The sequence below is a fragment of the Triticum aestivum genome, chromosome 3B (assembly GCF_018294505.1).
Source record: "Triticum aestivum cultivar Chinese Spring chromosome 3B, IWGSC CS RefSeq v2.1, whole genome shotgun sequence".
In the NCBI taxonomy this organism is placed as follows: Eukaryota; Viridiplantae; Streptophyta; class Magnoliopsida; order Poales; family Poaceae; genus Triticum; species Triticum aestivum.
The window spans coordinates 223,869,734-223,885,504 of record NC_057801.1 but is presented as its reverse complement, the minus strand read 5'-3'; the positions used below and the strand labels follow the sequence as shown (position 1 = coordinate 223,885,504).

At 48.3% G+C, this 15,771-nt stretch overlaps 1 protein-coding gene across 1 annotated transcript; it reads right to left on the bottom strand.

Annotated features, from left to right (window-relative positions):
- Nucleotides 1-11,225: 11,225 nt before the first annotated feature.
- Nucleotides 11,226-11,735, bottom strand: LOC123067464 (uncharacterized). Its single transcript, XM_044490247.1, has one exon. The coding sequence runs from the start codon at nt 11,733-11,735 to the stop codon at nt 11,226-11,228; it is 510 nt and encodes a 169-aa protein (XP_044346182.1).
- Between the last annotated feature and the right edge of the window lie 4,036 nt (nt 11,736-15,771).

Below are 15,771 nucleotides of genomic sequence, written 5' to 3'. Positions count from 1 at the left end.
TCCCACTACTTTTAGTCATGAGACTAAAACATATCCAAGCACTCTCTCAATATTGTGCACCGTGACCAAGGCGGAGAGGAAAATGAGAGAACTACGTAATTAATGCATGAGTTTAACTAGGGTAGTTTTGTAAAGAACGAGATACATTCCTCCAATCGCAAAATGCCTTGGTTCATGAGATTTGAGATTTGAGCCCTATAAACCGGAAGGGAGGGGGTACTGCACACGGTGTAGTCTAGTCACTTCTTTTTTTTTGAGCCGAAGTCTAGTCACTTGTTGAAATCTCTAGAAAGGCAAATACTCCTTTCCGGTTTATAGGTCTATACTACTCCCTCCGTCTAGGTGTGTAAGTCATCCTACGAAAACCAAATAGTCCCAAAACACTTAGGCGCGGTGCATTAACTTCTACCTTGTTTCTTGTTTCTTGACATATGTATCAACCAATAAGAGATGAGAGGTGTGCATGCTTTTAATGACTTGCAATGGCTAGTTCATTGCATGGAATGCTATTAATTAGCAAATAAACATTGGTGACCCCAGGAGGAAATGGTGCTAAGCGCATGGACCTATGCAGAATGAGTATCAACCAATGGATAATGGAGTTTAATTGTTAAACAATAGCAATTTTGTCTCATGCAAGAGCCTGGCTAGTACTCCAAGGAACCGCACCACTTGAGCGTTCGCAATTGCCACGTTTGGTTTGCACTTGGCTCTTCGCCTCTTCGAGAACACGAACAATGATGTTACTCCTACTTCTACAGTATCGAATCAACTGCTGCATGTCCGTCCACCTCGTGCGGGAGGGATAGCATGTAGCGAAAGCTTCTACTTACTGCTCGTGCCTTTGCATCCATGACAGGTGGGCCCAACAGGTGGTTGGCCCACCTGTCATGCAGCCAAAGGTAGGTGCAGTTAAGGCACCGGAGCTCAGTCCGCGAGGGAGAGGGCGTCATAGTAATCAAATTTCTCGGGCTTGTACGAGTTGACGCGACACATCAAAGCACTGCATTCGATAAAAGTCTTTTTACACATTTCAAATGGGCTACTTCGTATGTAGGAGTAGACATATTCTGCTTCACATGTACTCCCTTCGTTCCAAAATATAAGTCTTTTTAGATATTTCACTATGAACTACATATGAAACAAAATGAGTGAATCTACACTCTAAAATATGTCTATATACATTCGTATGTAGTTTGCAGTGGAATCCCTAAAAAGACTTACATTCAGGAACGGAGGGAGTAGTCACTTGTTGCAATCTCTAAAAAGACTTATATTTGGAAACGGAGGGAGTACAACGCATGCATGCATGCCGTGACATTCCTTTTGATACTTGCATGTGTTGATGCACCTTGCTAAATTTTGACTATAAATTTAACTAACCAAATTTTCATGCATGTCACAAAAAATCACGGGGCTGTTTGGATTGTGACTATGTTTGTCTTATGTTGCCACATTATTTTTCCCACACTTGCCACACTTGCCTATCCTGAGTTGCTCAAATTGTTAGACACACTTTGGCTTGCCTAAGGGAATCTTGCCACAAGTTTTTTTGTCTATGACATGTGGGGTTCACTGCTAATAAAAAAAGTCGTGTCTTAGGTGTGGCTAATAAAAAAGACTTATATTTAGGAACGGAGGGAGTAGAAAATATAAATAATAATGCATGTTGGGGCAACCCACGTTTCCGCTAATGTTAGCCATGGGCTTGTTCACAATTTTTACAAGGGGGTGGTTGTTCATTTAATGGAGGGACTTGTAGTACTACCAGACTTGAACGATACAAAGTGCGACCTGGCACACGGTAACACCACTTGGAACAAGTGGGTAGCTATCTCAAAAAACAATCAACAACTAAAAAACCGCGACCTGGCATGTAGTAGTACACAATTTTAAACGATTGTTTTGATGGAGTGAAAAAGGAAAACTACCCCACTACTTATATATAGGCCAGAGCCTCCGCGCTTGCTTGCTAGGGCTGCTCTATTCACACACTCTCATCCTCTCCGGATCTAAACAAGATAGGGGTAGTAACCTTGTCATTCTACCTTCAAAAACACTAGCTTTCTATCCTCACCGCTGGTTACAGATCCGTAGGTATCCCCCTCCGCCGGTGAAGGGGAGGAGGGGCAGCGTTTAGGCCGTCGTCGGCAGCGAGGGAGGAGACCCACTGCCGGCCGCACAGTTATCTCTGGCCGAGCGCCGGCGCGGGACGTCCTCCGATCCCTTCGTCGTTACCTGTGGGTGGATCCGGCCTCCCGTCGCCCACCTATCCACATCCCAACGACCTTCAGGTATATCTTCGTTCGTAACCGCCTTAGCTCTACTTCCCCAGCTCTCTACGTTGCTGCATGTGCATCATTTTCTACCTCTCAGCCCCTCTCGATCGGATGGTCCAACATCACCTTTTTTTCTATTGTTAGAGGTAAAGCTACTTCATGGAGTCGAATACTTGTCATTGAAATAAAATGGGGGTGGGGGAATTTAGTATGTACATCGGACTTGGTACAAACAGGAAGGAAAGGGGATCAAAGTAGTACAGACTGGTCATCCAACCGGTCTCTTGGTCGAAAAGGGAAATATAGGGGTAACGTTGTACACAGTGGTATGACCAGGACTAAATTTGCTATCCACACATAGGTGTAGGTGGCTAGAGTGAACAAAAATGGGACCAACCCAGATATGTTTCTTGGATGTTTGTTTCTCGGGGCAACAAACTATGAATCACCACTTTATGCCCCTGTTTACGTACATGGTGTTGTACTGCTGGTGCACCCACTGTCCCATGCCCTTATACCAAATATTTAGGCTCCGGTCGGAATAAAGGGGCAGAAAACATAGGTCTTGATGAAAATAGAGGAATAGGAAAGGAATGTAGGTATCAAACTATGGAACAGCGAACCGGAGGAAACTCTCAAGAGAATGTGTTCGGATGGACTACAAAATGTACAGATTTGTTTTTTTAGAGTAGCATGCTTGGCAGTATGAGATGCTATTTGTTTATTCAGCTGCACAGTGACTACTCTTGTCCTCATCTCACGTACCACACATAGGTTGATTTTTTTATTACGGCAAATACAGCACAGCAACCTGTCTAACGCATGGCAGCGAGCGCCTGCCTCGGGCTTCCGCCCAAAAAATGAGCAGCGCGTGGATGTTTCTAATCCGATGGAATCAGTACTACCAGACCAGCTTTCCTATGAAACACTATTCACCTTTCCCATGTTCCAAACGGTTGGAAGGGAAAGAATACGGTAGGAATTGTGTTCCTACGAAAATCCTGCACCAAACCTGTGAACCGAACGCAGCCTTAGTTGTTCTTAATATAATGTCCCTGGTAAAAATGAAGCCATGCCACTGTTTTTGCCTGTAATTGTTTGAGACTCTGACAAGTTTAGCCAAATGTTTTTGCCTATAATTGTTTGTGACTCTGACTGTTTCCTCTGTGCCTTTTTGTGCAAACAGGGATATCCAATTCACCTGGTTGCTGTTGTGACCTTTTGGTGCACTGCACAAAACTCTTCTTAAAAGAAGTGACTTTTGTATTGTTTAACTGGAATGTCAGATGGAACAATTGGTTCATTTTGGTGGAACTGCACAAAGGGAGATCTGTGTTCCAATCCTCATCATCCATATTGGCACCATAACCTTCCTTTAGGTAAGAATGATATTTAATGCATGTATTCATCTCTATTTTCCGACTGCCATGAGAAAATAATGCTGTTTTTTACTAGTACACTTGTACTCCCTCACTGACAAAACCAATTCTGAATTAGAAGGCCAATCATGTACTTGGTTTCACCAACTGGTGAGGAGAAAGAGAAACAGAGCATGAAGAGGAAGAAGAAGAAGAATAAACAGTGCCAAGGCAATCTTGCTGAAGCCAGATGCCTCAGTCGAGGCTATTCAAGGGCTCCGGCAATGACCACCTTACATGTGAGACGATCCTCCAGGGAGCCCTTCCACTTCTGATGTCTCACTTAATTAATTAGGAGCACTTAAGTACCACTAATTTATTACTGCCTAATTTTCCTGTTGGAGTTAAACAAATCTTTAGTAGGACCCTATGCTGAATCATGTACGTGTGAATGTTTGTCTATGGAGGTGAATCATGTGGTGGAGCAGGGAGGGAATATTATTAGTGTCATGACATAATAGTGCTATTGTTTTGCATGTCAATTTATTGCCATTGGTTCAATGAGGCAATGTTTTGCGTATTGTCCATCATGAATTTGAAGCTATTGTTTGAGTAATATGCTAATGTCTTCCTATCCTTTCTCACTAAGCTAATGAAGGTTTCACCTTGTTCCTACTTGTGCAAACAGGGATCATGTTGTGCCAATCATACATTTTAGTGGAACTACACAAGACAATACAATGAACTGTATCCCGGCCAGTGCTTTAACTCTGTTGGAAGTTCTTGATAATCTTTCGATATAATCTCGACACTGGTAAACAAGAGCGATTTCAACCATACATTTGAAGTGCACAAAAATATATACTATTGTGTGATTCCAGTGTGTGCTTTATCATCTCTTATGGGACTACATGAATAAGCTTTTTTTCTCAGGTTGGTACGGGCCTAAGGCCTTCATCCATATTAGTTTGCTGGCATCTCTATTTGCATCGTGCTACTGTCATGAGAAACTCCTTTATCTTTGCACCTTTAAGTTTTGCAACCTATGATAAATTGCAATGCTTTGAGTGTTGAGTTGAGCTAATTGGCACTGATTAAATAAACTAATACCTCTCTTTAAGCAATACTACTATGTTGCTCACTTTACCCATTAAGATAATGAGGGTGCTTCTATTTGTTAGTGTATGTTCCATCAAGTAGTCCCACTATTACAGTAATCTCACTCCCTCAATATATGTGCCAACAGGGATGCTCGATTTTGGTGGAACTACACAAAAACTTTGGGTGCTTCATTGCCTCGAAAGCTTCCGTCCTTTCCTGTAAGTCGCTAATCTCCGCTTGCTTTCTTCCTTTGTTGTCAGTCGCTTGGCTTATCTCGGCTTCCAGTCAAAGGAAATAGTAATTGATATGCTACCTCACACAGGTTGGTACTAGTCTTTATCCTGATTATTGTGCCTGTCATATGTATTGGTAATTTGGTATTGTGCTACTGTTTGCCGATTTCATAAAGGAGTAATTTGGAGCCTGAACTCGTAGGCAAATCATTACATCAGGTGATTTCAGTAGAACTGCACAAAATGATCAGATGGACAGGTACTTATGCTGCTACTATGTACTCCAAAGTTCACTCAAACAAGCATCGATGTTGACAAGAAGTGCCTATATTCATTCAAGTATTAACCGGCGTCAACCAATTTTCAAACTCTAAGTATTAGGAGAGTGAACGGCAAAAATATTGCTTGGTGCATAGCCTAGAAAAACGCATTCCATTCTTCGGTCCCAACTTGTGCCTTTTGGTTATCGGCACATATGGTAGCGAACTATATGGCATGGAGTTTAAAGATTCCATACAAGTTGGTTGACGCGTATATTCATCTGGGACTTAATCAGTCTGCACGCCAAGGATGCTCCAGTTGAACTGCACAAAAAATTTGGGTGGTTCATTTTCTCAACCGCCACCTTTCTCGTCTGCAATGTAGAATTTTGGCGAGATACAGGACCAGGATGAGCCAGTAAACTAGTTGGATGAAAGTAGTGGCCAAGTTGCTCAAACCTCCGTTCAGATTGTCTGTGCTGCCTCTTATGTACTCGAAAGTTTACTCGTACAAGAACTAATTTTAGCAAGAAGTACCTCTGATTGAACACCATTTACCAGTCTGTACCCTAAGTAATTAAAGTTCGTCCATGGATCATATTGGCTGTGATCTCAATCATTTGGATGCATAAACATACTGAACATGTGTATATCTGAATCTTTTTGTGAATTATGTATGAATATTGTCGTGTGATCTATCAATCATTTGGATGCATAGATATGCTGAGCTTGTGTATATATGAATCTTTTGAGTTGTTGATAGTGAATGTTGGCTATGAATATGAACGTGTCCTGTGAACCTGAGTTTGATATGAATTGCAACAGAACCAGTTATAACCCTTCTCCTCCTCTCAATCTGCGACTCCACTGCCGCGTTTTCCCATCTCCGAGTCGTTCCCGTCCGGGGCCTTGCCGTTGTCCACCGCCTCACTGTGTTCGGTGCGGCGTGGTCAACAAATGAGAGTCATCGGAAGAGAACTGTACGTGGAGAGCCTGATGGCTAGGACCCACGAGGTCCATGGTCGCACGCAAGGATGTCGGTGTCAAAACCGGCGGATCTCGGGTAGGGAGTCCCGAACTGTGCGTCTAGGCGGATGCTAACAGGAGATAAGGGACACAATGTTTTTACCCAGGTTCAGGCCCTCTCGATGGAGGTAAAACCCTACTCCTGCTTGATTGATATTGATGATATGGGTAGTACAAGAGTGGATCTACCACGAGATCAAAGAGGCTAAACCCTAGAAGCTAGCCTACGGTATGATTGTTGTAATGGTTGTTGTCCTACGGACTAAAACCCTCCGGTTTATATAGACACCGGAGAGGGCTAGGGTTACACAGAGTCGGTTACAATGGTAGTTGATCTACATATCTGTATTGCCAAGCTTGCCTTCCATGCCAAGGAAAGTCCCATCCGGACACGGGACGAAGTCTTCAATCTTGTATCTTCATAGTCATGGAGTCCGGCCGATAATGATAGTTTGGCTATCCGGACACCCCCTAGTCCAGGACTCCCTCAGTAGCCCCTGAACCAGGCTTCAATGACGACGAGTCCGGCGCGCATATTGTCTTCGGCATTGCAAGGCGGGTTCCTCTTCCGAATAATCCATAGAAGATTGCGAACACCAGGATAGTGTCCGGCTCTGCAAAATAAATTCCACATACCACCGTAGAGAGAATAATATGTACACAAGTTCAATCTGCTGACGTATTTTGTGGCGTGACGTCACACCACTACCAAGCCTTTACTTGAATCGTTTTTATTATACCACCTCAGCGCGTTTAGCGAAGCGGTTTCCTTGGCACGTCTTGTCGAAGCAGAGATCGTGTTCCCCTTATTCTGGGATTCCCATCAATACGGACGTGGGTAACCCAACCGTGCCCGTTGCCACGCCTCCTCCATCGAAGGTGAGTTCCAAACGGTTACGGGGACGGCTCTTGGTATTCTCCCTCTTTATAATGAGACCAAGGCTCGTTTCTTTTCTTCAATCCTCAATCGAATCTACCCCTCGCCCCGAGTTCCAACACCCAGATCTCCAGATTCAAGCGCCTCAGACCTTCAACAATGTTCGGCTCCGACCCACAAGGCCGGTGGATGCCCTCCTCCATCACGGAAGAGGACGTGCTAAAGCTGAGTGAAGCCAAGTACCTGACCTACGAGATTTCGCATAGGTTGCCTGCCAAAGGGCAAGTCATTCCTACTCCCGAGCCCGGCGAGAGCGTCGTGTTCGTGTCCCACCTCCGTCAGGGTTTAGGCTTCCCGATGGATCCTTTTGTGAGAGGGCTCATGTTTTACAATGGGCTGGAATTCCATGACTTTGCTCCGAAGTCCATCCTCCATATCTCATTGTTTATTGTCGTCTGCGAGGCCTTCCTCCGCACTACCCCTCACTTTGGTTTGTGGCTCAAAACCTTCAACGTGGAGCCGAAGATGATTGAGGGGCGTCAAGTAGAGTGCGGCGGGGCGGTCATAAGCAAGAGGGTCGATGCTCCATGGCCCGAGGGCTCTTTTCAGGAGGAGCTCGGCTTGTGGCAGCAGGAGTGGTTCTATATTACCTCTCCCATGAGCAGCAGGCAGAGGCCGCCGCCCGTCTTTCGCCCAGGTCCTCCACAGCGGCTGACGTCATGGGTCAGCAAAGGGCTTGACTGGGGGCCGTCCAAGGACGTACCCCTATTGCAGGGCCGGATTCGAGACCTCCAAGAGAGGGAGATCAATCTGGTCATGGTGACGCAGGTTATGCTGATTAGGCGTATTCTGCCCTGCAAACATCGCCCTCTCCACCTGTGGGAATTCAATCCGGAGGGACCACGAGCTCTCCGACACTTCATGGGTACGACACCTGTGGAGATGTAAAATTGTTCTTTGGATCACAAGAGGTGTGTCCGGAATTGACCGAGGACGCCGGCCTAAGCTGCAATCGCCCGGATACTCAAGTAAGTAGCCCTGTGTCCGGACATACCGTTTGTTTGCATATCTTGGATTTGCCTTTTAACCAATCGTCCTTTGAACAGGAGTGGATAGCGCAAGAAAAACTGATACGGTGTCCGGCCCCCCTCCCGGAGACCGCGCCGGATCCCGTGTTGGTCAAGATGCTGGAGGTTGCGCCTTCAGAGGAAGGCGAAGGGGAAAACAGAGAAACTACCGCCTCTACCAAGGAGGCTTTCGAGAAAGGGGGGATCGAGAATCCCTCCTTCCAGGGGGAGAAGAGGACCGCTTCCGAAGACCCGGAGGCCAAGGCCTCAAAGCGGGGGAAGAGATCTTCACCAGAGGGTCCTGTGCCAGGGGAAGCCTCGGCCGAACTATCTCCCCTAAGGAATCAGCCCTCCAGCGAGCCGTAAGTAGAAAAGGGAGTTTTGTAATAAGGGACATCCCTATTTTGCTTCTGAGGATAACCGAAGTTTTTACCTTGTAGTTCGGATCTCCGTCCTTCTCAGCTGAGCTCGTCTTCGGGGGACCTTCGTCCGGAGATGATGGAGAGCGAGACGCCTCCATCTGCCGCACCGTCAGGCGGGGCGGACGACCCTGAGGTGTCGTCGCGGAGGGTATCCCCGAGTCCGGCAGGGCCGGAGAGTTCGGCACCAACTGGTCTACGGCCGGGGGAGCTGAAGGATCTGCTCGAGAGGGCGTCTATCTCAGAAGGTCACCGTACATTGATGAGTACGGTGATTGAAAGAATTTCATCCGCCGAGGGCGGGTTGCATGATGCCGTCAGAAGTTTGCTGGCGGGGTTTGAGGTACGTAAAAATGACATACCTTTTGACAGTTTTACACATAAAGTGCGCCCTGTATAGATAGTAGCCCCTGAAACTCGGTATGTTGTCGAAAGCGACAGCATGCCGAGGATCATAATCTCAGGTATTAATTCTCGCCTTTCCTACGCAGGTGGCGGATAGTCCGGTGGCCAGCCGGACTGACGGAGTTGCCGAACTAAAGCGGCAACTCGACGTTGCGGATGCGGATATCGCGCTGGTCAATAAACGACTTGACGATTCACAAGGTAGGTTGTTTCTCCATGGTCACCTAGTAAGGGAGATGATGCCCATTCCTTACAATATGTATGCTTAATGCAGATGGTGCCGCTGCTGTGGAGGACCTTCGGGCAGAGCTTGCTCGAGCCAAGGAGCAGGCCAAAAGGAGTGATGTGGCTGCCTCGAAGGCGGCCGAAGAGCTAGAAGCCGAAAGGGCTGCTCACTGCCGAAGCAGGGAGGAGATGGCTGAAATGGCTGTGAAGCTGAAGGATGTTACCGACCGCTATGAGGTTCTTGAAAAAGAACACCGAGCGGAGCAAGAAGACCTGAAGAAGGCCACCGCCGAAGCCAAGGATGCCCGTTCTGCAATGAGGGCTATAAAGGAGGAGCTGCGTCAGGCCGGAGACATTGCGGCTGGCAAGCCCTTTATACTGCGCAGGAAGTTCACAGATCAGAAGTATGCTCAGCTTGGCCAGCTGTGGGGTCCGGAGGATCCTTATCTAGATTTGGCAGCGAGTGCGGCGGATACGGTTGTGCACTTCCGAAGTCAAAAGGATCACGAGACAGAAGAGCTTTTTTGGTCTCAATTCCACAGTCCGGAGCGTTCGCTTCCATTGACCGATCGGTTGGCTAAGTGGGCTGAGCTGAATAGATTGTCCGGATTTGCCATGACGGATGTAGTGACTCATCTGTGGCCGGATAGGCCCAAGCCGAAGAGTTATTTTGGCTTATTGCAGCAATTTCTTGGGGCGGTGCCGCATATCAAGGGGATGAAGCGGTCGGCATGCATAGAGGGTGCACGGATGGCCCTCGCCCGTGTGAAGACATACTGGACGAAGATGGATGCCACCGATGTTGCAACCCGGGGTTCGGACGAGAGCCGGTTACCCACCAAGCACTATTTTGGGGAAGTCCTGCAGGGTGCTCGTGTAATAGAGTCGTAGTGCTCAAAAAATGTCATGTTCAAATGATCTTTATGATTTGTAAAACGATATTCATAATATAAGTGCTTTTTATACTTGTGCGTTCAAGTATTGAAATATCTCCTGTGCGGCCGTTAATGCATACTTGTGTATAACCTGAAAGATGGCAGTCTTCGGCTTCAGCCCCCACGCACATGGTGCGGGCGAGTTTGCAAAATGGTGCATTTTCACACTTAATCCAACGTCTTGGTCCTGTGAAGGAGGTGGTAGCGTAGCAAACGAGGCAACCGGACTATAATGCTTTATCACTTTCACTTAGCCATAGGAGTTCGAAGGTGGGGCTACGACATAGCCCCTAGGGGCACCGCGCTCTCCGAATTCGGGGCGCGTATGTGCCTGACCGGGAAGCGGTCCTTCGTCAAAGCGGAGGAATTCTAGACATTCCGGTAGTCGATCGAGTGGTTGACCAGTCTCTCGCTGTATCATGACAGTCAGTTTTCGGCTTTGTCTACTGAGGTGCTCGCCCGGCCGAACCTGGGCACAATCGCAGTAGTTCTCCTGGTGCCGCGTTAGCCGATGATACGGAACGTAAGGCAGCAAAACACAGGAGCCGGGCAAACCCAACATTTGACCAAAGACATGATTCGGAGCTGATGCATATAAGGCCTAACTCGAGATGCCGAACACTCCCTGAGGTATTCGGTCTTTATGATAACGGGCAGATCAATGCCCTAAGCCCCTAGTGTCCAGGTACGGGCGAGAATTTCTGACGCGGCCGATGCCAAAACGCCAGCCTCCTCCTCGGTTATATTAAAAAAATCGGGGGATGTGTATCAACAAGAGACAGTAAGAAAGGTTTACGCAGGGTCTTAATCTGAAAAGAATCCTTGCAACGGGTCCCTGCTGCACGTCTGCGCCTCTGTCTCCGTTGTGCCGTATCCTGGACGGGTGTAGCACACTGTTCATCTGTAAAAGAGAGGAACTTAGTTTGAAAAGAAATTGTGCGAAAAATGTATTTAAAACGGAGTATGAATAAATGAATAAAGTTGAGCTTTTATTAGCTCTTATTGTTCATACGCACAGCCCCTTGTGAAGGGGTATGCGGCTAGGAAGGCCCTAGTTTATTTGTGCCGGACTCGCCTAGCAGTGTCCAGGGTCTTGAGCGACCTTGTAGGGAGATGATGCCGCGTGGACCGGGCATTTTAAGTGTAAGAGACGCGTAGTGCGGTATTGCGTTAAAGCGGGCGAAAGCTTCACGTCCCAATAGTGCTTGATGACTACTTTTAAATGGGGCGACATGGAAGATTAGCTTTTCACGATGGAAGTTGTTGGGTGAACCGAACACAACTTCTAGTAGTAAGGAGCCCGTGGACTTGGCGTAAGGGCCTGGCGTCACTCCTTTGAAGGAAGTGCGGCTATGGCAAATTTTAGTAGGGTCTATCCCCAACTTGCGGATTGTGTCCGGATATAGCAGGTTTAAATCGCTGCCGCCATCCATTAGGACTTGTGTAAATTGTAGTCCGTCGATTATAGGATCCAATATCAGAGAAGTCCATCCTGCGTTTCGAATACTTCTGGAGTAGTCCAGGCGGTCGAAAGTAATTGGTTTTGACATCCAATCTCGGGATTCCGCTGGGGTGGACCGTGCGGCATGCGCTTTGGTAGGTGCTGCCCTATTTTTCCTTGTTATCACTTGAAGTGAATTCACTGTTTTGACCTGTTGTGGGAAGTTCTTTTGTTGTCCGGCGCTCTGCTTGTGGGATTCGTCATCGTCCTCGCTCGGTGTGTCGAGCCCCTTGTGTTCGGCGTTAAGTCGGTCGGACTGCTTGAAGACCCAACAATCTCTGTGGGTGTGGTTTGCAGGCTTCCCGGGGGTACTGTGAATTTGGCATATCCTATCCAAGACTTTGTTTAGGTTGGATAGCTCGTCACTGTTGTCCTTAAGAGGCAGTGTTTTGTTGTTCGGCCGAGAGCTTTTGAATCCGACGTTGACCGCCGTGTTCTTTGGGACATTTTCCTTATTTCGGCGCTGATCTTTTCTGCATCATGATTTTCCATTTCCATCTCTGATCTCGGATGTACTCGGGTCGCTGGTGCTGCATCTTGCCAGCCAGCTATCTTCCCCCGCGCAAAAGCGGGTCATGAGGCTTGTTAGCGCGGCCATTGTTCTTGGCTTTTCCTGGCCGAGGTGTCTGGTGAGCCATTCGTCTCGGACGTTATGTTTAAAAGCTGCTAAGGCTTCAGCGTCCGGACAGTCGACTATTTGGTTCTTTTTGGTGAGGAACCTGTTCCAGAATTTGCGCGCTGACTCTCCGGGCTGTTGAGTTATGTGACTTAAATCGTCTGCATCCGGAGGGCGGACATAAGTCCCCTGAAAATTTGCTCTAAACGCGTCCTCGAGCTCTTCCCAACTTCCAATGGTATTTTCTGGGAGGCTTTTGAGCCAATGCCGAGCTGGCCCTTTGAGCTTGAGGGGTAGGTATTTTATGGCGTGGAGATCGTCTCCTCTAGCCATATGTATGTGTAGGATGTAATCCTCAATCCAGACTCCGGGGTCTGTTGTTCCGTCGTATGCCTCTATGTTCACGGGCTTGAATCCCGCTGGAAATTCATGATCCAGCACCTCATCAGTGAAACATAGTGGGTGTGCGGCGCCCCTATATTTAGGTGTGCCGTTATCTTCGAACACTCAGCGTGTTGTGTTGCTTCCTGGGGACCTCTTTTTTGGCCCATAAATGGACCTGACCGGGCCATCCTTTTTGCGAGGATCTTTATGTGTGTCATGTGCCGGCTTGTGTGCGGCGCTGCTTGCCGCTCTTGGCCTGTCATCTGGTCGTCTATCCGGCCAGGTGGCCTCTTTGCTTTTTGATTGTGGTGGCTCTACGGCCTCCTCGTCGAATTCGGGCAACAGCTTGCGCTTCGGGTAGCTCTTTGCTTGGTGACTATTGTCGTATATGTCTGCGGTTTTGAGTACTTTGCTCCACCTCATTCTGAGTACGTCTTCCGCTGTTTTGAGGTTCTGTTTCTACTTCTTCAAACTTCTTGCAGTGGCGACGAGCCTTTTGTGAAGGTTCTTATGCTCCGGTGATGTGTCCGGCGTGAGATCTTCTGGACTGTTGTTTTTGCCGAGGATGGGTTGATTGTCCGATTCATCATGTTCGGATGGTTGCTTGGTTGCATGTTCGTCGTCCACTGGTTTGCCCTGCTCTACGGCTGGGTCATTATGGGTGTTGTTGTTATCGAGGCGGGACTTCGAGCGGCGCTTGCATCGCCGTTTTGGTTGTTTTTCGGGGGAATTATCCTTCGCCGCGTCCCGTTGTTCCTTGTTATCGCTTCCTTTTGGTGTGTCCACCATGTATATGTCATGAGTTGAGGTGGCTTTCCAGTGCCCAGGAGGCGCTGGTTCTTAGTCGTCTCCGGCATCATCGTTCATACCGCCGATGTCTTCAGAGTCGAAGTCTAGCATGTCGGTTAGATCATCGACAGTTGCTATAAAGTGGGTGGTGGGTGGGCTTTGAATTTCTTCGTCGTCCGTATCCCAACCGTCCTGACCGCAGTTCGGCCAGGGCTCTCCTGATAACGAGAGATACCTTAGCGAATTCAGGATGTCGCCAAAAGGTGAGTGTTGAAAGATGTCCGCGACGGTGAATTCCATGATCGGTGCGCAATCGGATTCGATTGGTAGGGGCGCCGGAGGTTCGGGGTCCGGCAAGGAGTCTGGCACCTCGGAGTCACGAGCTTCACAAGGGACAAGGTAGGTATTCGGCTCCATCACCGTAGAGGTTGCAGCCCCCGAGGCGGTGTCTAGCCACCCATCCTCGATCTGCTCGGTCGGCTCCGAATTATGTGTCCGAGCGGACTCACGTGCGGCCTCCAGGGCACTGTCCAGCAGCAGAGCTAAATCATGCCCATCATGACAGTGCGGCGCGCTCGGCTGTGGCTCGAATCCGTCGAAGATCAAGTCTCCGCGGATGTCAGCCGTGAAGTTTAGACTTCCAAATCTGACCTGACGGCCAGGGGCGTAACTTTCGATCTGCTCCATATGGCCAAGCGAATTGGCCCGCGGTGCAAAGCCGCTGAATACGAAGATCTGTCCGGGGAGAAAAGTCTCACCCTGGACTGCGTCGTTATTGATGATCGAAGGAGCCATCAAGCCTATTAGTGACAACACAGAGGAACTCTCAATGAAAGCACCAATGTCGGTGTCAAAACCGGCGGATCTCGGGTAGGGGGTCCCGAACTGTACGTCTAGGCGGATGGTAACAGGAGACAAGGGACACGATGTTTTTACCCAGGTTTGGGCCCTCTCGATGAAGGTAAAACCCTACTCCTACTTGATTGATATTGATGATATGGGTAGTACAAGAGTGGATCTACCACGAGATCAAAGAGGCTAAACCCTAGAAGCTAGCCTATGGTATGATTGTTGTAATGGATGTTGTCCTACGGACTAAAACCCTCCGGTTTATATAGACACCGGAGAGGGCTAGGGTTACACAGAGTCGGTTACAATGGTAGGAGATCTACATATCCGTATTGCCAAGCTTGCCTTCCATGCCAAGGAAAGTCCCATCCGGACACGGGACAAAGTCTTCAATCTTGTATCTTCATAGTCTTGGAGTCCGGCCGATAATGATAGTTCGGCTATCCGGACACCCCCTAGTCCAGGACTCCCTCATCCTCCTTATTAAGCTGAAAAAAAATGTTTCCTCCACCTGACAGCTGGGACCCACCAGTTGTATCTTCGCACGGAAGGAAGTGCCTCCTTGTTTTGCGAAAAAAATTATTCATCCCGTTGACAGCTGGGACCCATCAGATTTGGTGACTGGCTTGTGGGCCTTCTAAGCGGACGTGTACGCACGGCTTTGTCAACTTAATCAACAAATGATTCTAGCAGCTGGACCGTTGGATGTTAATCCAACAGCCGTGCTCCTTCTTCAACCTCTGTTCTTGCTCCTGTCTCCCGTGGGCGGCACCGCGGTTGTGCTGCCGCGCACCCGAACCAATGAAGTTTCCCACTCCTCTCCATCTGCGACTCCACTGCCCCGTCTTCCCCATCTCCGGGTCGTTCCAGTCTGGGTGCACTCGGCACGGTGTGGTTAACGTGGTCAACAACCGAGAGTCACCGGAAGATGACTGTCGGTGTCAAAACTGGCGGATCTCGGGTAGGGGGTCCCGAACTGTGCGTCTAGGCGGATGGTAACATGAGACAAGGGACATGATGTTTTTACCCAGGTTCGGGCCCTCTCGATGGAGGTAAAACCCTACTCCTCCTTGATTGATATTGATGATATGGGTAGTACAAGAGTGGATCTACCACGAGATCAAGGAGGCTAAACCCTAGAAGCTAGCCTATGGTATGATTGTTGTAATGGTTGTTTGTCCTACGGACTAAAACCCTCCGGTTTATATAGACACCGGAGAGGGCTAGGGTTACACAGAGTCGGTTACAATGGTAGGAGATCTACATATCCGTATCACCAAGCTTGCCTTCCACGCCAAGGAAAGTCCCATCCGGACACGGGACGAAGTCTTCAATCTTGTATCTTCATAGTCTTGGAGTCCGGCTGATGATGATAGTCCGGCTATCCGGACACCCCCTAGTCCAGGACTCCCTCAGTAGCCCCTGAACCAGACTTCAATGACGATGA

Excerpts from the sequence above, each read along its gene's own strand:
- LOC123067464 (XM_044490247.1), bottom strand. The coding sequence starts at position 11,735 with ATGTCAAAACCAATTACTTTCGACCGCCTGGACTACTCCAGAAGTATT.